The sequence below is a fragment of the Pezoporus occidentalis genome, unplaced genomic scaffold, assembly GCF_034315485.1.
Source record: "Pezoporus occidentalis ecotype Australia unplaced genomic scaffold, CSIRO_AGI_Poc_V1 ctg10, whole genome shotgun sequence".
Classification (NCBI taxonomy): Eukaryota; Metazoa; Chordata; class Aves; order Psittaciformes; family Psittacidae; genus Pezoporus; species Pezoporus occidentalis.
In genome coordinates this window covers 2,233,750-2,255,791 of record NW_026912779.1, presented here as the reverse complement: position 1 = coordinate 2,255,791, position 22,042 = coordinate 2,233,750, and the positions used below count along the sequence as shown (strand labels likewise).

General features: G+C 42.2%; 1 protein-coding gene across 2 annotated transcripts in view; it reads left to right on the top strand.

Annotated features, from left to right (window-relative positions):
* The window catches only part of EFEMP1 (EGF containing fibulin extracellular matrix protein 1), a 378,486-nt gene that overhangs the window by 348,140 nt on the left and 8,304 nt on the right, over positions 1–22,042 (top strand). For both annotated transcript variants that reach the window (XM_062609499.1, XM_062609495.1), the window contains 2 exons: positions 16,550–16,672; positions 20,558–20,677. In XM_062609499.1, coding sequence (XP_062465483.1) covers positions 16,550–16,672; positions 20,558–20,677 — 243 coding nt within the window. The remainder of the gene's footprint in view (positions 1–16,549; positions 16,673–20,557; positions 20,678–22,042) is intronic.

Sequence of the window (22,042 nt, the reverse complement as noted above, 5' to 3'; positions counted from 1 at the left end):
AATTACCAAAACACCTTACTTTAAAACACTTTAGCCTCAGAGTTTTGAGCAGTTCTTCCCCTAATCCTATTGGTAACATGCTTGTAGATGTTTACTTTTCCTCCACTATAAACAGAGCATCTTATTAATACTTATCTCCTTGCTTTTCCTTTTAATTCTATTCTTTGCTCTTGGCATTAATTACTTGGATACAATTAGTCTCCTCTGGAGTCATCCTCTGTCAGTTCATCTCTTGCCTCAGCAGTTATTAGAAGATAGCACTTCCACAAGGAAAAGTCATTTATTTTGCCACCCAGCAGATGCATGGGCATGGCATGGACTTTTCCCTTGTACTGCACAGCTGCAAAGCCAAATGGACAATCAGACATACTGGAATTAAATCCATCTGGAAGGCATTTGAGGCTACAAGACATCTATGAAAACCTTGAGTGTGATTGACAGCTTTTTCCAATAGCTTTGATGGAAGTTCTAAATTGAGAAATCTCTTCTCCCATCCTGCAAGAATTTATGAGCAAACTTTATTCTGACCAACCAATATTGGCCTGTATTCAGCAGCACATGAGGCCCTCATGCTCCCCTGTGGCTCGTGCTCATCAGTTAACCTCTGCAGTGGTCATGGAAAGGCTAAAGTAGATTTTAATCAAACATTTATGACTGTCTACTTAGAGAGTTGTGCTGAGCAATGTGCTGATCATGTTCTGGGCATCCCTCAGGAATGCCAGGATGAGACAGGCTACAAATCCTTGGCAATTAGCTCATACACTCAATTTGCAAGAAGATCAAAACCTGGGACCTTGGGCCTTTTAAAGAGGGAATGGAATAGACTGAAAACCAAGCAAAACACCTGAAGAAAAGACGAAGGGAAGGAAGTGCCTCAATGCTGCCTTTCCAGGAAGGATGGCTAACACTTCCCACTCTTCTTTCTTCCTGGATCCAGGAGTAAGAGAAACATCTCAAACAACAGCATTAAACAACTTGTCCAGTGAACCCATTAGGGTCCGTTCGTTTCCTTCCCCAGATTAGCTACAAAGCTAATTCCTATTTATTCCTGCAGGTCTCTGGAGGCACAAAGCCTGGTCTGTATGGGCATCTGTACTAACAGGTGTCCTGCAGTAGATCTCCTTCTACCTGCACAATAGGCTCCGTGCTGCTGGTGCTTTTCAGTGCCTGCCAGTGACCCAGAGCCAAAAGACTTACAGAATCATAGAACAGTTTGGTTTGGAAGGGACCTTCAAAGCTCACTTAGGCCAACCCCCTGCAACGAGCAGGGACACCTTCAACTAGATCAGGTTATAGAATCACAGAATAGTTAGGGTTGGAAAGGACCTTAAGATCATCCAGTTCCAACCCCCCTGCCTGGGCAGGGCCACTTCACACTAAACCATAGCACCCAAGGCCTCGTCCAACCTGGCCTTGAACACCGCCAGGGATGGAGCATTCACAACCTCCCTGGGCAACCCATTCCAGTGCCTCACCACCCTAACAGGAAAGAATTTCCTCATTATATCCAATCTAAACTTCCCCTGTTTAAGTTTGAACCCGTTATCCCTTGTCCTGTCACTACAGTCCCTAATGAAGAGTCCCTCCCCAGCATCCCTATAGGCCCCCTTCAGATTGTGGTTGCCCCGAACCACATCCAGCCTGGCCTGGGACCTCCACCACCTCTCTGGGCAACCTGTGCCAGTGTTTCACCATCCTCAATGTAGCAAATTTCTTCCTCACGTCCAGCCTGCCAAACATCTAGCAATGGCTAATAGCAGTCACCCCTCTGAGGGCTGAAATGGTTAATGCCTCCATGTCCTTGGCTCCATTGCCTACGTACCATCATCATCATGCTCTGCGGAGCGCTCGCACTTTGTCACAACCACAAACAGTTTCAAAAACAGCAATTTTCTTTCCTTAGGTTGTAAAGTGCTCTTTCAGGCATTTCAGGAGTAGAAGGGATTGCCAGAGGAGCCTCTCCTCCTTCCATGATCACCTTGCAAAGCTGATTTTCTCACCAGAGCGTGTTTTGCCAACCTATGTTTCTCTCTCAGTGCTGCCTTACCTGTGTTCTGTACATTTGAAGATCGTCTCGAGACTTGCACAGGGCTGTATCTATTTTAGCTATGTTTTTATTGGCAGCTCATGTATACTACCATGCACCCACGTGAACGAAATTACAGAGCCCGGACAACTTTTGTACAGAGTTCCTCTGGCCACAGCTTCTCTGTGGGTTTCGTTTGGCAGAAGTGATATCAAGCAGAAGTCTTTTCCCTCAGCTCCTGATGTAAACTAAAATACACCTTATAAATAGAAAATACAGGCACTGAGAGCGTTGCCTTTGGGCAAACAGCCACCTTTGGGCTATGGGAAAAATCCAGTTAGATATGATTCATAAATATAATGAATAGGGTGCCATAAACTCACTTTGCTCTTCACAAACAAAGGCACATTCTCCACCTTGAAAACTTAGAAGGGCAGAATGCAGAGGAATAGGGAAAGAAAAACAGAAGGCAAGTCAAAGTTGGGGATTTAAGGGAAGAAAGAAAAATGGGGGCTTGAATCAGAGTGGAAAGTGTAATTCTGAAGAGCATCAGACATTGTGTGGAGTAAACCAAGGGGCTCTGTTGGGCCCGGGATCCCTCTGTGCCTCACTTGTGATGAGCTCCAGCTTTCATTTAGCAAAATGCAAAGTGTAATACATTTCAAGAAGTTAGTTTGTTCTTTTAAGCTTCAGTTGAGTTGAAGGCTCCTATTGATTACAGCTGGAGCTGGATCAAGCCTGAGCTGACTGTGTTCTCCTGGCAGACTCTCACTTGTAAATACCTTTCATCTCATCCAGCAGTGATAATGATGTGCTTAGATGATGTGGCAGCAATTATTTATCTGCTGCGTTAGGTTTTCTCCTTGATGCTGGCCAAGTACCCTAAAGTCAGACCATAGAAAGGGATGCTTCCATTTTCATCAAATCTTATGAATTCTTCTGAAGAAATGGTAACAGCTCTGGTGTAGTTTAAGTAGTCATTTGTTTCCTCTCTCTCACTAATAAATTTGGGAGCAAAGGGCCCTATTCCACCATATTTAGCAAGTTGAAACACGTTACAAACAACCTTGTTATCTGATAGCACACCCCAAAGGAAAACCCCTCAAACCTCCTGCTTTCCCAGCTTTCTGAGCATCCTCCCTCCTAACCAAAGAGGAAGCCGAAAACAGGGAGCGGTGTCGACCTTGGTTGCTCTCTGACTGGATTTACACACTTGCTTAATACTGTGTAAATACTGGAAAATAAAGCATGGATCTTGTCAAACTTAAGAACTTTGCAAATAAGGAGCATTAGAAACAGCACTAACAGCAAATAGAGCTGAAGTATCTACTGCCAAGTCAGTGAGAGATCCCACGTCCTGCCTGGCAATCAGTCTAAATACATCCTTTCTCCCACTTCAAGTGACCTTTTCAGGTCAGCAATGTTGTGTGTTAGCTTAATATTTTAAAACTGGAACTTTACTGGTATTTGGCCTACTTTTTCCTATTTATTTTCTAAACAAATGCTGGCCACTCCCTGCTCTCGGTAACCTTTTAAGCTTCGCCAGAAGGCTGTGAAGATCACAAGGTAGAAAAAGAAAGCAAAGGAATAAAAATCACACGCTCAGGCAAACAAAAGCAGGTTGCTGCATTCCACCATCCCCACAGCCCTGCAAGCAGGCTTCAGGAGGACTCTCCTTCCTCTAGGAAACACTGCTGAAACGTCAGTTGCAGTGAAAAGCGCCAGGGTTATGGTAGCACAGCATCTATTCCGAGGCAAACCTATGTAACTTCCCAGCCAAAGGGAAAAAAGAGAAGAGCTGTCCCAGTTGCTACTTCTACTTGATTGCTTAAGGGCAGCTGGGAAGTGAGATCCCAAGCCTGAGAGCAGAGCCCATCATGGTTTTAAGGCAAAGTAATTTTGGACGAAAAAATAGCTCTCTCTTCCCAAGGAAACTTCTGGGTTTAAAATGTTCAGTTTTATTTATTACAGGCGCATTGAAAGAACAAAGTCATTTTTTGGTGTCTTTTTTTGTTCCTGAACACAGAAAAAAAAAGTGGCAAAACCCCAGAAAAATCTTAGTTTGGGGCCAGAAATAATAACAATTTTCAGTTTTAAGGTTTTTGGGATTTTTTGTCAGGTTTTTGAAGGAACAACTGCTTCCCAAGCACCAACTTACGATCTTCAACAGACTGCACACCCTCAACTTCTTTCAGTTTTCCTCCTTGGCCATCCCCACATTGCCACAGCCCATCATAACATCCCTTGGGCTCATGTGTTGCTCTTGTCACATCCCATATAGCTGCACCCACAACAGGACATGTTCTTCAGGGCTACTCAGGGTGCACGGTACCACCTCGGCACTTGCTCTTTAGGCCTTCTTCCAACAGCTCTGATTTTTGGACAGGGCCTTGGGTGACATGGTTTAGTGTGAGGTGCACCTGCCCATGGCAGGGGGGGTGGAACTGGATGACCTTAAGGTCCTTTCCAACCCAAACCATTCCATGATTCCATGATTCTATGATACTTTGAATCAGAAACAACAGCAGCAAGAGACAGAGGTAGGCAGGTACATAGGAGCTCTGTGGTCAAAAACTGAGCATCAAATCCGATGGTGATCTGACCAGATCACACTGCTCATCTGTGGATAATAAAAACTATCACTGCAAGTGAAAAGCAGCTATGTTTGTAGGGCTCTTATGTATGTGCCTTGCTTTTCCCTTTCAAACAAAGAACGTATTAAAACTTCATTTTAAGCCCTCTTCATGTTAAGAATGACATGGAAAATTGGATTTTCCACTTCTATTCAAACAGAGAGCCAGTTAATGGGACTTCTTAAGGCCAGGCAGAAGTTTACAAGATACTGTTCCTGATGGGTTTGTTAGATCAGGACTGTACAGCACAGCTTATTTGTGGCATACTCCAACTGATATTGCCACAGAGATCTGAACGTTTGCACATCCACTTTACTTCACTTGAACTGCGCAACCTGAACATTGTGTTTTTCTATCCCAGCTCTTCCAATCCCCTCCCATCCCTAGAGTCTATTTTGGACCAAACCAACTGATGTGTCTTATTTTAAGTACTATTTCCATGCTTTGCTTCTATTGTTCTCTCATTCAAAAGTTGTAGAAGGCGTGAACATGAATTTCTTTAAACCATTTCACTTCATATTTCACAAGATGATAAAATAGAGACCAGTGGTGCCAACTGTACTTTGAAAGTAAACAGGTTTTAAACACATTTCTTCAGAGCAAGGCATCTGTGGGTACATACAGCAACATGCTAAAAGGATCACATAACCATGCAGGAAAAATTCATAACTAAATAATGCCTTCAAAGGCATTTCTGGAGTTGGAACAGCCTCAGGAATCTGCTTATTTATGTAGGGAACTGTGGAGATTGCAGCATGTTGGTACTGCCAACAGATAGGATGATTAGTGCTAAAAACAATATCATCATTTAGATAAGCCTTCTCCTTCTGATAGTTGCTATTGAACTCGACTTGAACTTAAATGTTCTCAGCTAGGGAACTACAGTTATAATTCCTAAACCAGCTCATTCAGCCTGCAAAAGCTGAAGGAGGAGATTTTATTGATAAAATTGGTCCCTTTTATTAAGCATTTTAACTCTTTTGTCTTGTATCTTAGATCCCTTATACCTTAAGGTCCCCTGTTTAAGTTAGCACTGTGTGCAGAAGTTCACTACTCAAAACCATCAAGCTATTGTACTTCAGGCATGGGTTGGATATCACCTAGTGTCTGCTCAGTGCATTGGTTTGCTTGCTGTGTTAGTTAGGTTTTGTTCAGTTGATAACTAGCTGCCCTTACTGTCAGAAGAACATACAGGTAGTGCCAGACAGACCAACCAGGCTTTCACCTGCCTGCATCCCCCATTGCAGGACCTTTGCCAGCAGCTCCCACACGGAGATACCTCCCTCACCATCAGGAGTCTTGTGCTTCCTCACAAGAGGAATGCTCTGATTAGGGCTAAACCACTTGAAGCCATGCCAATGTACCAGAAAAGCAAGATTTTCTGCAGGATCAAAGTTGGTTTAAAGCATACTCTGCAGCACATAGTTTGAGTAGAAGTTGGTGTTTTCCTTTGCAGGGACCCAGCAGCTGCCAGTGCAAGTGCTGGGAAAAGGCTTGCAAAGATTTAATGAGCGATTCTTCAACTTCCTAATTAAATAACCACAAGGAGCTTTCAGGCCTTTATTTCCCTAATATTACAGGTTGTAGCAGTAATATTTTGTTCAGTCAAGCCTAGCGAAAGGAAAATGCTTATGAGGGTTTCCAAGGAGAGAAATAAACAGAATGGGAATGAATAGAGAACTTGGAACTTTTAAGTGTATGTAATTAAGAAGAAAAAAAAAAGACATCCTTCAGATAATTCTGGAAACTATTAGGAGATATTCATAATTCATAACCAGTTGTTTGGTTTTCTTTCAAGCAAGGGGGCAGCTTTACATGAAACACTGACTAGCTTTTCCATTAACTTAAATAAACAAACCAGTATGCTTCAAGTTAAGTGAACATCTTTCTCTCTTCGTCCCCCCCCGTCCCGTTCCCCCCCCCCTTCTTTCTTTTTAATAACTGGGTGAATTAGAAATAAGAAAGAGACATTTACTTTCAAATAGGAAATTGGTTTGCATGCTATTTCTTCATGTTAAAAATACTTTGGAACACTCACAAAAACAATGTTAAGCTGAATTTATGGAAGTGTTCCATATCAGTTTTGAAGATGCTATGCCAGATGTCGGGGCGAACTCTTTCATCTGCAATAATGGAATAGTTTAATCCACCCTTGTTGTTTTTGAGTATAGTCCAAGTGTATTGGTCATCATGGGTGGGTGATCCTCACTTAGGCAGGCATGAACCAAAAAGCACAAGTTGTTAGACCTCTAGCATCAAGTCACAAGAAAGCAACAGCAGGAAACACTCTACTGAAAGTAAAAATAAGCCATTGCAATGTAAATCACAAAGTTTACCATTGTGACCACTTGCATTGTGAAGCACTCTGAGACTTGGAGATATATTGCACTGAATTACCGGGTTGTAACTTGAAAGCAAGTATGGCTCCATTTATGGTCTCAGCACAAATAAAGCAAAAAATACATATTTTAAATTAATATAGATCAAACCCATGGAATATTTTTCTTTTTGATGAGCAGGAGGACCAATAGTTAACATTGTGGTCTTCCATTGGGAGAAAAGTATCCTTCCCTTTGAGCAACTTTAAACACAGACATATACATTAATGTCTGCTCTTGTTTTAAGCATACATGTTGAAGTAACGTTGGATAGAAAATCCTACTGCTGAATGTCTTTGAGGAATAGCTTTTGTGGCCTTGTATCATACTAACACTGTTGTTATAGGAACCATACCACTTCCATTTGGAATAATCACTTTAATTAGTGTATTGCTTGAATGGTGTTTTATGTGTCACATTCATTTGATCTGCTATGGTTGTGATTCTATAATGAAGAATATCTTTCTATCAGACACATTCCTACAAGCTGTGTTTAACCATGGCTGTACTGGTGGAGCCTGCAAAAGAGCACAGCATGAACCTGTAATACAGCGTTTAGTCTTTCTCACTTGCCATACACACCACTTCAAGCACGGATAGCTACTGTGCATGAGGCAGGGAAGCAGAATACGTGTTCAGGCACTGATTCAGGTTAAGCACCTCAACTGGTCACCACTGAAATGCTATGCTGAATGTAACGGTTCTAAAGACAGTTTTATGTTAAGATACAGGATAGAAGAAGCATCTTATGCCATCTCTGCCTTCAAAGTCAAAACTCTCTCCTAATTAAAAGCAATTTCCCTTTTGCAATGTGATTTACAGCCTGTGGGGCATACACTAGAGAAGGCAGGTAGCATCACAGATGAGAAGAAAGGAAGTCATGCATCAATTCAAACCTTCATTCATTTCCCTCCCCCCTTTTCAGCTGCCTGCCACTCCCAAACATGTGGGAGATGTTCTAGTGCTGAAAGCTATGGCTCACTCCTCCATTTAGCTATTTTCTATGCGATAAGTCAATTCAGTTTGGACATACCAAAGACAATACATAATGGTGACAAAGTACTGCAGTCCAGACTTGACTATTACAGCTTCATCCCTTCTTAACTCTGTTGAGTGACTAGAAGGATGCTTTTCCTGTACTTCCATATTCATGAAGTCACTGTGGTTGGGTAACTTGCCTCATGGCAGTTGCTAACAGTTCTCCAAAGGCAGAAATCATGCATCAAGAAACTCTAAGCTGCACTTTGTTTAATCTTCTTTATACATTTTCTACGTTAATGCTTTGCATGACTTCTGTTTTGTTGTGCCATGATATCCAGGAATACTAAAAGACAAATCCACAAGGAGCTTGCCTTGCTGTGCTCTCTCACTGCAGAGGGGAAGTGTTCCAGCACGCCAAAAGCAGTCGTGCCGTTTTTCATGAAAATCTCATTCATTTCAACCTTCTACCTCACATATTTGCTTAAAATGTAGGTCTTGGCTCTCACCATCTATTTTTCCTGTGCAAACAAGTATTTGTGCAGGTTACCTTCGCTCAACTGTGACAACTTGTTACCAGGGCAATCTGTCCAATAGACTTCACATCAAAGAGCCAAAGGAAAATTCAAAGGGGAAAGAGAAACAGAAGCAATAAAGAGGAAGTTTATGGGCTGCCACGGAGTTATATAGAACTAGAGACACTACCTCATGACACTACAGGGTAGTGACTGCATTTAGAGCTCAGGTCTTGCTATTAGGAGGTTTTGCCACTCCAGAAGGGAGAGATTTCCCTAAATATTGAGTCTTTTGGTACCTGCTGACCTGGAGCTCTGTAACAGATTCTGTGCTGGTATTTCCCACCGCAAAGCGCAGCCTCCCAACACCAATGAGTTAAAAGTTGTCTGGGCATCCAGCCCAGATGAATAACATCCCAAATGTTGAAGGAAGTAGCAAGGGAAATAGAAAAGCCTTTGACAGAAATTGTTGATAGCTTGCTAAGGCTGGGGAGGGAACCAGGGAATTTGGAGGTTGCTAATGTTGTTCCTATGTGTAAGAAAGGATCAGGGAGGATCCAGGAAACGACATAGCAGTGAGTTTGGCTTCAGTTGCAAGAACAATGTAAGAAACATAAATAAGGGACAGAATACTTGATCTGGTAAAATAAAGTGAGCCCATACTCATAGAAGAACCAGAAGGGTCTGATTTCTCCAAGTAATTTACCTTTAGCTGGTTAGCTCTGAAAAACACTGACATAAAATGCCTTACAGACTGAGGGAAAGCTACAGAGGTGGGAAAAGTGGAAGGTTTTGTAGAATCCTGAGATGAATTGTCCAGGATACCTGCAGTCCTGTGCAGATCACCGTATGCCTGGTATCAGACTTGCTGGTGCCATCTCTTATGTGGGAAGTGGTGTTTGGAGGTCAGATGAATCTATTAGAAAAATAGACCAAGTCATTTTCTGGTGTCTTTCACACTGAGAACTCAAAAAATTTAAACTGATTAACTAAAATATTTATTGTTTCCATTCAAAACAAATGAAGAACAGCTTGGCTTGAGCCAGGGACAAGTGCAACACGGGCACTAGTGGGCTCATTCTGGGATTAGATTGGTATAAAGCATTCAGAAGCTGGTCCATCAGTGCTGCAGTAGGGGCAGAAACAAGAACTCAAATCCCATAAGTTTATTTGAAGAGTCCTCTTTTTGATCTGGTGGAATATTCTGCTTACAAGATTGCTACAGACCAGAATAAAGCAACCTACAAACACTCTGTGACTTGTCTGAACAGATGAAAATCTATACAGACAGGGAGAGCATGAACATGCTGTAGGAAACCACTATATATTGAGAGCAGTGAGCAGCAAGAAGCTGAGCGCACTTCACACATTGGAGTAAGATAAACAAGTTGTTAACCAACTTACCTAACAAGTTGTTAACCAACAGGAGTAAGACAAAGATACAGTTATCCCTGACTAACAAGTTGTTAACTAACAGGAGTAAGATAAAGATACAGTTATCCTTAACTAACATGCTGTTAACTAACAGGAGTTAAGATAAAGATACAGTTATCCTTAACTAACTCTTGTTAGTTAAGGGCACAGCTCTCCAGCTCCAAGCAGGACACACAGGTATGCACTAGAGGAGAAAAGCTCTAAGCGGCTAAAATAAGACGAAGGATAGATGGGGATTGCATTTTCTTTTCCCTACAAAAGCTTGCAGCAGTGGGGAAATGCATCTCATGAATTTATGTCCTTCTCATAATGATACGAAGCAAATTACAGAGATTAAGCTGTTGCATAAGTGAGCAAGCAGCATGAGTCAGGGGGTTTGGGAAAAATGAGTCACAGCGGGAAGGGAACGGAGCCAGGTTTGGAGCTCCAAGAGGGAGACTGGGAAAGAATTTTATGGATGTAGATAAGAGCCTGACAGAATGGATTGCAGTGGAGAAGGAGAAAAACTAACTAGCTCTAACCAGGGAACCATACACTAGATGTAGAGAAAGCTATAGCTAAAAAGCAGGTCAGGAGAAACGTCTGTACACAAGTGGTGGTTGGAGTGGAGAGGAAGCTGCCAAAGTCAGCAGTGGAAGGACATAATTGTGTAAATCACTTCAAGAGGGAGTGCGGGTACATTTTTGGAAAATGAGGGAATCACTGGGTATAGCTATTAGTGAGGCTTGTGGAATTAAAACTATGAAATGCAAGTTGATTTATATTGTGAAGGAACACGGGAGCAAGCTCTGCTGCCCTCCAGGGTGCTCACATTATTGCTGTAGCGCCCTGCAAACTTCAAACAGTAAGTGATGCACATCAGAGCGTTACCTTCACCTGCAAATAGTTGCCAGTATCATAGAATCCCAGACTGGTTTGGGTTGGAAGGGACCTCAAAGCTCCTCCAGTTCCAACCCCTGCCACGGGCAGGGACACCTTCCACCAGAGCAGCTTGCTCCAAGCCCCTGTGTCCAACCTGGCCTTGAGCACTGCCAGGGATGGGGCAGCCACAGCTTCTCTGGGCACCCTGTGCCAGCACCTCAGCACCCTCACAGGGAAGAGCTTCTGCCTAAGAGCTCAGCTCAGTCTCCCCTCTGGCAGGTTCAAGCCATTCCCCTTGGCCTGTCCCTACAGGCCCTTGTCCAAAGCCCTTCTCCAGGTTTCCTGGAGCCCCTTTGAGCACTGGTGCTAAAGGTCTTCCATTAGGAGCCTTCTCTAGACTGAACAAGCCAGCTCTCTTCCAAAATGAACTTCTAGAATAACCCTGCATAGTACTGCAAGCAGTGGTAATTGTGTTAGGATGAGTCACTGGGGTCTGATGGCCGTATGTACCATGGTACAGTTGAGGACTTCCATAAACAGTTCTGAAAAAGCAGCATGGCTTCCATGTAATTCCATTGAGAGACCAGTGCCCTCAATTGCAATGTTCCTCCCCCCATTGCTCTATTGCCTTTGACTTTACATCAATTTAAGGTTTTTAGATAGCAGTAATCATTACAACTTGATAGAGGCCCACACCACCTCACCCATTTGGGGAATGGTATGGTTTGACTGAGCACAAGCCTGCGGGAGAAGCAGAGTATGAGATCCATATAATTAAAGACTGTGTCATGACGCTTCATGGATCTGAATGCAGACTGGTCAGAGAACCTGAATGCTGTGGTTTGCAATTCCCAGAGTACTTTGAAATGATCATGTTCTTACAGTGTAGTATTCTGGATGTAACACCTATAAACAACATATGGGGATTAAAGTAGTCAATCCAAACTCATTTTACAAGTTCTGTTAATATTTCATAACTATTTCAAGTACAAATAAATCCCATCAGAAGCTTGGTTTTGAGTGGCCTATTGAAAGGCTGAATCATTATTGGAGTTCAATTATTACAATGCTCAAAACACGGAAGGTAGCCCAGCTCCATTTCCAAATCAAATTAATCTGCAAAAGGACTGTTAGAGATGCTCAGGCTATTTTAAAGGAAATTTTCCAAGTACACAGGTTATAACTGTCCAGAGAATAACTATCTGGGAATAAAAATCTCAGCAACTTCTTAGATCAGACCCAGAGCTACAGTGAGTGTAAGGATTGATCTGTATTTCACAGGTTGCATGAATCAATAACCAAATACCATTCAGGTTGTTTAATGATGTAATACAAACTTCCAGCTCTTTTGTGCTGCTCCCTATAGATAAACCTTTTAAATGTTAGCTGAGATTTGAAAATAGAAAGAAAAAAAGGGTAAGGTTAAAAGAGGGACTCTTCATTAGGGACTGTAGTGACAGGACAAGGGGTAACGGGTTCAAACTTAAACAGGGGAAGTTTAGATTGGATATAAGGAAGAAGTTCTTTATAGTGAGGGTGGTGAGGCACTGGAATGGGTTGCCCAGGGAGGTTGGGAATGCTCCATCCCTGGCGGTGTTCAAGGCCAGGCTGGACAGAGCCTTGGGTGGCATAGTTTAGTGTGAGGTGTCCCTGCCCATGGGTGGGGGGTTGGAACTGGATGATCTTAAGGTCCTTTCCAATCCTAACTATTCTCTGATTCTAAGAGAAGTTCACTTGCATTACAGGTTACCAGTGTGATTTTACCTGGGTGAACATAGGTATGTTTAACATCTAGAAATGAAATCTAAGGCATGAGAAAGGATGAGGAATGAGTTGAGGGTGTTTTCAGGCATCACTTACAAACTACTTGCTTAAGGTAGAAGCCTCAGCTATGTCATCAGCTTCTGAAACACTCATGGGAACAAACTTTATCATGATGACACTAAATTTGGACAAGAGGATGCAGAGGAAAGATGCTCAAGAATGAGCTTGTAAAAGCCCATTATTTTCTTTCTAGATCTGTTTCTTATACTGCACTCATCACTGTGGTATCTTGAGTGCTTTCCAGTAGTGCATTAAGCAACATGACAAACATCTGTCACATGTTTGTTCTCTCACCCTCTCCCCAGAGACACAAGTGTGTGCAGTGCAGTGCCTTGTTTTAATTTTTTTAATTATTATAAATACACATGCACGTAACACACATGATTAAACGCTGGTGCTGGGGAGGAGAGGGCAGACAAATTTATCTTGCTCTTAGGATTAAAGCTGGTGACCTCTGTGATCTTCCTGTGGGAGTTTCTATCACACCCAGATCCTTCTGTCTTCAGAGATACCAAATCAGGCTGCTCACGGGTGTCTGCAGCAGGCAGAAAACAAACATATGGATTCTCAATACCCTCATTTACTGTTCACACTGAAGTGCGGGGATTTTGTCAAGAAAGATCAAACGGAATGAGATGGTAGAATTTAAGGGAAAACATGTGCCTTGTATATCCATCATTTCATCCCTGCATTTAATGCAGGCTAAAAGCAGGAATTGATGCAGCTTCCAAACCACTGTCACAGAAGCAGAGGGCACTGTGCAGGAATCTAATGGACTGGAAAAGTCTAATTTAAACTGGGAAAATAATCCTTAGAGTAATGGAATGAAGACCTGGGAGTTATGGATTTCCACACAGAGAGGTCATAACTGGGAAAACAATCTGAAAGCTTGATACCAGAGAGCAGTCAGACCCTGACAGATAAGACAGCCTACCCGTTCAAGAAGCATGGACATGTAAGTGGGAATCCCAGATCAACACTGGCACCACCAGTGTAAGGTTATGCTATTTCATATGGGGAGAGAAGTGTGCGTGTGTGTGTATTGGTAGACAACTCTGCCTTGGCCACCTCAGAGAAAACTGGAGCTGATCTGCCTCATCCCAAGACCTCCAACATCGAAGCTGCTTCCTTCCTATGACTTCCACTCCTCTATTGCTCCAGTAACTCTCAGGACAGTTAGAAAAAAGACTGTTTCTCTAATGGAGGATGATTCAGGTCACATCGAGTGCCAAGAAGCTGAAGACTTCTCTCTGGGCCTCACTCAAAGGCATAGATGCAGAGATCTGTGCAGCAACATCACATTGCAAAATCCACCAGTGCTGCTTGCCATACTCCACAAGGGCTGGGCTGCTTCTGGTATCCCACCAATACAATTCACATTTGGCATCATTTTCAGTGCTGAAAACTTCCACTCGCTTCCTCACCCTTGTATCACTCACAACAGTAGACATATCTGTAATTATTGCAATAGAGATGTCAGAACTGAATGTTCCAGCACTGAAACCTTTCTCGCTGCCTGCAGTTCTCCTCCCACTATATTTTACTTGAAGCACTTTAAGAGGATCTTTAGGCCATCAGGTTTCCTCTAACAGCATTGTTTTCTTTGCACAGATGTGAGCAGAACTCCTCCGAGCATGGCAACCTACTGCCCTTCCCCATGCAGGCTAGAGGCTGCTCTTCTGTCCACCTTTACTTCCCACCTTGAGTAAAGTCCACAAACAAACTCCCATCAATTCCATGTATCCATTTCCCCAGCTTGCCTAGGGACTTGCATCTCAATGAAAGCCATCCAAAGACAGAAAAGCCAGCAAAAAGCACCGTGGCCATGCAGAGTGACAGCACTGACAAAGCTCTTCTGAAGTCCACCAAGAACACACCACATACTACTCTGTAACAGACAGGGCAGTCACAGCTAATACACAACCCAGTTCAGGATCCTAAATTGAGTAATAAGATTAGGAGAGCTCTAAAGGATTCCTTGAAGCCAGTCTCAAATGTTTGTTCTAAACACAGGTCTCTGGGGCCATAGCATCAAATTCTGCAAGAGTTTCCAGATCAGGACACAGCCAGCAGTCAAATTCTGCTTTTCAATAGTGGTTTTTCTTTCAAACTGAACTTACCACTGGGACAAATCAAAGCCCCTCAGTGCATAAGTCAATCTAGTTTGCTTTCTTTTAGCTGGAGTGGCTTATTACTCCATAGAAGTTAAACTAAATGGAAATCAGGCCATAGATGCAAATGGCAACATAAGGACTTACTGCATTTTAACTGATCTATCTTAAAACGCAACTCGTGTTAAGTTTACTCATATATGAAGTTCTTAAAGATCAAACAAACTGCCTTTGTTCCTGCACACCCTGCACAAGAAGGATTTGAACTCTATGACTATCATAGCCATCTAACTCAGCTTTTGTAGAAACGAGGAGTATATGCAAAGCCCAGTGATGTCCTTGCAAAGACTTGCATGGAACTCCACCGTGCTTTGGCTTGAGTGTTTAATGATGTGTCAGGTTGGTATGAGGCAGCAGCTCTAGTCCCTGAAAGTCTTTACACCTGAGAATGTGCTTTTCAGCTGTCAGGACAAAACAACACAGTCAGCAAGTCCTGCATCAACACAGCAGCTTCAGGTATTACACAGAAATGCAAAGAGGGGCCTAACAGAAAAGGGCTTTATTTTCCCTGTGATAAAGAGAAGATAGCTGTAAAATATTTGGACATTTGGGGGAAGGGCAAACATTGAGAATTAATTCAAACTGTTGATGGTTTATTTTTTATTGAATCTTGTGGTCAAAATTGTTTTCCTTTGCTATGAGAAAGAATCCATCATTTTTTCCAAAGCACCACCCAGAATCTGCCACTGGTGATGTTCTAACATCCCCAGTGCCTATACAAATAGAGAGGTCAGTTGAGATTTGTAAACTGGAGATCATAAGTTTGAAGGAATTTGTTTATTCAGCCTAGAGTCTCCAAATGGTGTCCAATGCCAAAACTAAAAAGTCCTCTCACTGTACTGTGTCAGGTTACACTAAAAAGCTCTCCAACATTTGGGATGTTCCGATGAGAAAGCAAACTGCAATGCCATTTTCAGCAACCTATTTGTCAGCACATGCAGTTTAATTCTAATTAAGTACCTCCAGCAGTTATAATGAATAGGCAAAATCAGAATGGTGGGGTTCTACTTGTAGAAACCTGCATTTAGTGTGAATTACCCTGAAAAGTATCAGTCTAGTACTTGTATTTTTTTCAAAAATGCACACATACCTGAACTCTTTCCAAAGGCTTTAGCAGATTGAATTAGGGAAGTTTTCATGGGAATGACAAGAGGCAGATCTCTTCCTGAGAAGGCCACCACATACCAAGTTCCAAGTCCCTGTCCAAAGTATGGAGCATGGGAGCCATGCAGAAGAGATCACCAGAGTCTCTTTAGTATCAGCAAAACAACATTTCTAACTCATCCTTGAGAAAGGGCTGAACTATGCTTGCTGAAGTTTTCTGCAGTGATTCAGCATTCAACAACCAACCAGCATGGGAAACAAAACACAAGGCAAAAAAAGTCAAATGATTAAATTATGATAAAGTTGCAAGAAGTTTATGGAATGTTTTATAGTGCTAAGTACAAAATATTAATGGTATTTGACAAATAAAAGTGTCTAAATGTTTAAAATAACCATATCTGAAAATAGTTACAAATGCAGTAAATCAGAATCAAGAGTTATTAGAAATCTGATAAGATTTTACATCCTGCAAGTGGAATAAGCCCTGACATTACATCTTTGGATATATTTGAACTTTGCTGCCTTCACTTAGAGGAAGCTAGAAGATACATAAAACATTTCAATCGGCTAAAATCTGTTTTAAGTAAACTTTAGGACTAATATTGCATTTGTTTTGCCTATAAAGATATAGATGAATGTGCAACTGGAACCCACAATTGTAGAGCTGATCAAGTATGTGTCAATTTAAGAGGCTCCTTCAGCTGCCAGTGTCCTCCAGGCTATCAGAAACGAGGGGACCAGTGTGTTGGTAAGTGTTCCTCTGGACTAAATGATTTTCTGTCATTATCTACAGTTGCAAACTTTATATTGATTATAAAGTATATGGGTAAAATAGCTATGTAACTGTGAAATGCAATGGAGTAGTCACTTTATCACAAGGATTAATCACTAAACCATGGAACTAGAAACTATTTTAAGTACAATCAACACTTGGAGTTGATATTCACAAGATTAATTTTGCTAACAGTTACCATTGTGTTTATTGTTTGTATTGGGGTATTGCCTAATGGCCCGGATACAGTCATAAGTCTACTGTAGCAGCAAAGCAGAGCATGTCTTTCCACTGACCTCAGGGAGACTTGAGTCCAGGTCTGGAGAATAAAGCTCTACCTTCACACAGCCCTAATCCCAGCCCTGCAGAGCCCCCTCACACAGTCTGGTTCAGTGCTCAGCTTTATGAGTACACATGAAAGAGATGGAAACTCTGAATGCAGGTATATGATATTTGCAACTTACAAACTGCTGCACTTTATTCTTTGTGCCAAATAAACTATTAGCACCCTTGGGACCTATACAAGTATAGCATGAAATGAAATCCAAGTGCAGTACAAACACTGCATCTTTCCTATTCCATCCTCATTTGGGGACATTATGCAAAAGTGCCATTACCCTGTTCCTGCAGTCCTCCTTCAGCCATTATTCAACACCTCCTTCATCATGATTTTGATGGATGAATTGCTTTTATAGGCACTGCAGCCTTAAGGCTTTGGTTTGTCAGAGATAATAAAAACACCTATGAAATAAGAGAAGCAAATATATACACCATGAGGTGATAGTCAAGACTGCCTCTTAGAAGACACAAGACTGCTTTTATGCAGCCTAGGAGAAAAGCATTTGGGTTTTTATGTCTTCAGCAGAAGAGGAACAACAGAACTTCAGGTTTTCCTCTTTGTGTTCAGGATCTTGCACTTGAAAGTGTTGAAGAATTCTTTGATTTTTATTTATATTCTCTTCCCAAAAGCCTTGCTACGGCTGTAGGTAGTCACTGCAGGAAGGAAGCAGGGGAAGCTTCAGTCCACATCTAGACTAACTTCAGTTTCTGGGCATGGCTCTTTCTGCAGGGTTCTGAGCCAAGGGCTGTCAAAATCAACCCAAAAATTCTTATCTCTTTCCTAAGAGACAAGGATCAGGCCCTCAACTGTCAAACTGCTGTAAACACAGATGGGTCTAATTTCTCTCAGTTCTCAGTGCAAGAGTCAGGCAGTTCAAAATGTAGGTAGAGGAAGAGTTTTGATAGGGCTTTTTAATAGCTGGGGTTTATCTCATTATGTTTAGAGCAGGTAAAGCATATCACTGCTGTGTAACAGCACTTTGAGTGGCAAGACCCATGGTACTAACTGAAAGTCTCACAGGACATGTTATAGCAGGTGTTATAGATGAAAAGCAGCACAACAGCACACCCTTACATCCCCATGTGAATACATTTATGCCCCCAAATCTATGCATGAAGATGTCTGGAGAGCGAAAATTCCCTTCTCCCATTTAGGTCAAAACCAAGAGTAACACCTGTGTTACATATTACACACTGACCTAAATTCTAGGTCCATCTGTACTCTTTGGGCTGTCAGTGTTTCAGGATAAAGGCTGTCTTTGGGGATTTTATAACCACTTTGCCAGAAGATGTTCTTGGGGCCAGATCTTGATAGAGGTTCTCCATATGGGAGGAAATGTTCCTTAAATTTGAAAGAAATTTTTCCAGACTATTTTGGCTTCAAGGTAAAGGGGAAAAAAAAAAAGTTTATTTCTGACGATTGATTCTGGTCTAAATTCACTATTTTTTGATTCCTTTTTGCTTGTTCACATATTGCAAAATTAATCCTTTCTAAAATACAAGGCTGCAGATAGAAGGAACTTTTCCAACATTACTTCAAAGTGAAGATTTGGCTGAATTGATTAGATAATGCTTAGTATGGATGTGCCTAATCCCGCCAGGAAAACTCCCACTGAATTACAGTCAGATCCTGGAAGCATTTCTGTGCAGAAGTGCAGTGCCTGAGCAGCAAAGCATTGCTCATGTCTGTACTGTATAATCAGGGCTTCAAACAGATCTTAGTCCTGTAAAAGTCAAGGATGGATGAGACCTACTGAGCCTCCTGATTTATTCCTTTTCTACTTCCAAATATCCCTCTGCAATAAGAGTTACAGACAGTCGCTACTGTACGGAGAGGCAGGAATGTTCCAGCATGAGCCTTTTCATTCAGAACCATCCAAAAGACTCCTCTGCTAAGTTCAGCCCTGAAGAGTGACTTCAGATCTGACAGAGAAAGGGTTAACTTCTAAAGATTATTTTTTCACTTGATATTAAAACAAACACTTTCCTCATCATATAAAAAAAAAAAGCCTTGGCCTCTTTTTAAACACATCTATGGTGGAAACAGCTGGAGGTAGGAAACTCAAGATCTGGCATGGATATGGGAAGTGCCTGCCTTTGTTCCAGTGCAAACTGGTCTTATTTGTCTGAGGGTTGAGCCTTTGAAATCTCCCATTGTGTACATGTACAGAACACGGCCTGGATTTCTTCACCAAACTCAAGCAGGCCACAGCTAAAGAAGGCTGCTGCACATACATGAACCATCAGTGCCCTGAGAAATAAGATGCTTTCCGGGCAAAACCGGAGGCAGCAGCTCCTCCAGAGCACAAGGAAACCTTGTAGAATGGAGAGAGGTAAAAGAATGGGCTGTTGCACATTTTGTATGGTTCACAGGTGAAAACCCTGCTCCAGTGCACATTAGGAATGCTGAAACTTGGAAAAAGGCAGCATGCTCCACCTCATCTCCAGGCTAAGCTGCAAGGAGAGGCTGGGAAAGTTCATCCTGCCTCAGACAGCACCAGCTTTAATCTGACCACCTTCCCCTGCACCAGGGAGCACAGGCAGGAGGTGTGGCTGCTGCACGGGAAGGTGGGCAGGAAAGGCAGGGAGGGGAATGGGAGCAGAGCAGCCTCTTGGGGAGCAAACCGGTTTCTGTGGAAGCCCAAAAACCTGTTTCCTTTTCAGGCCCATTAATCTTCTGTCCTCACCATTCCACTGTTCTTGTACAGAAAACTTGGACTTTTCTTAATGGAGCTGAAAAGATTTAGTACATGTTAAGAGTTCTGTGGGGGAATTCTTAGGAAAAACAAGAGCTGCAAGCCACACTCACTGTGTTGGTTGGTGTTACGTCTGATCAGGAGAAATCTTGGTTGAAAAGTAGAACATAGTGGGGTTTACCTATGCAAAATAAACCAGACTAAGCAGTACTGTGGAACTGAATAGAAAATGAAGTTGGAATGTGGACTGATCTCATTGGAAGACAATCATCATAACACAGATTTTATAAAAGAGAAATTAAAGTTATCATAGAATGGTTTGGGCTGGAAAGGACCTTAAGATCATCCAGTTCCAACCCCCTGCCATGGGCAAGGACACCCCACACTAGACAGTGTTGCCCAAGGCTCTGTCCAACCTGGCCTTGAACACCGCCAGGGATGGAGCATTTACCACTTCTTTGGGCACCCTGTGCCAGCGCCTCAGCACCCTCACAGCAGAGAACTTCTTCCTTATCTCCAACCTGAACTTCCCCTGTTTCAGTTTGAACCCATCACCCCTCGTCCTGTCGCTGCAGTCCCTGATGAAGAGTCCCTCACCAGCATCCTTATAACCCCCCTTCAGATATTGGAAGGCTGCTCTGAGGTCTCCACACAGCCTTATATTCCTGTTAATACCCATAGCAGCAGTACCTCACTCACATAAGCTCCCCCCCCAGCCCCACTTTTAATCAAGTGCCATTAACTTTCCAGTTTCTTTGGACACCAGACAGCAGCAGTGAATTGCCATGATTCCATCTGAACTAATGTCTCTCCTTTGGTAACTCAGACATTGACGAGTGCACCCTTCCTCCGTACTGCCATCATCGATGTGTGAACACCCCGGGTTCCTATTATTGTCAGTGCAATGCTGGGTTCCAGTTAGCATCCAACAACCACACCTGTGTAGGTAAGAACTCCTCTGTGTGTACTTACACTCAGTGTAGAGACAAATGCTGACACATGCCTTGCCACAGTTGAAATTTAAGTATCTTCCTCCCAACTTAGAGGAAATACCTATCAACAGTAAGACGTACCAGCTGCTGTATTGAGAGGCTGTTCTGCAGGTGATCCAGTACAGGAGGGTTAGAGAGTAAATTGGAACCTTATTGAAAAGCTGTTATTTTGTTGGTGCAATAGTTTTCCAAAGAACATGCAGTTTGGCAACTGGAACCCTGGAGGCTTATATTCATTATCTAACCTTAGATTTATTCATTCTTTCAGCTGAGGCGGATTGCTTTGCATTGTCATTGGCTTTCACGATATTATTCCCAGTTCATGCAACAAAGGCTGGGACCGGAAACCAGGGGAAGCAGTGCTATACCTCTGCATTAGTGTACTTATCCTCAGCACATGATAAGCATTAGTGATGAAAGAAAACATCTAAGTCACATTAGAATATCTATAAAGTAATGTTAAAAATGAAAACCAGGGTCACTTTTAGCGACCCTTTAGAACTGATCCTCCCTTTAGTAGTAAAACACTAAGGGAAACCTTGCAGAGATCTTTAAGACTGCTGTTAAGTTTGAAATCATAAGTTCTGTTCTAGAAGAATTAGAGTAATAATAAAAAGTTAACTAGTGAAGTGCAGAGAGAATGGCCATAAAACACAAAGAGACTGGTGGTGGAGATAGTTCTTTATGGATATATCTAAAAAAATCTATATTATATTTTTATATAGATAGATAGAAAAATTGATCTGGGTTTTCCAGCTTTTACCATTACTTCCAAGTGTTGCCATATCTTATCCTTGGCACGCAGCATAGGACTAAAGGAGGAATTGCTGGTTTTCACCAAATGATAGGGTACAAAATTGACCATGGACAGTACATAACCATGTGGCCTGCTGTTACTTATCTGACCCTTTCCATAGCTCAAATGCGTAGCAAGGTATATTCTTGCAGTTAGACTCACAAATCCGTGACAGCTCCAAGTTCACCAAATGCATCACCAAAACACCTCTTCTGTGATTTGCTGGCCTCACAGCCTGATAATGCATACTCCTAGTAGGAAAGGTGAAGTAAATCTTAAGCAGAAAATTTGTAAATGAATGGCTATTGCATCAGGACAGACTTTGACATCCCAACAGTCATCTGCCAGAAGTGGTACTTGATACTATACCAATCGCATTGGTGTTACAACTTCAGCATACATTGAAAGCAGGTCTATATTTCACAGAAGGAAAACAGAGCTGTGGCTTTGGCTAGCTTATTTAATTCTTGACCAGCTTATTTATTCCTTCTGGTAGCATTACCATGATGAATACTCTTTGCAC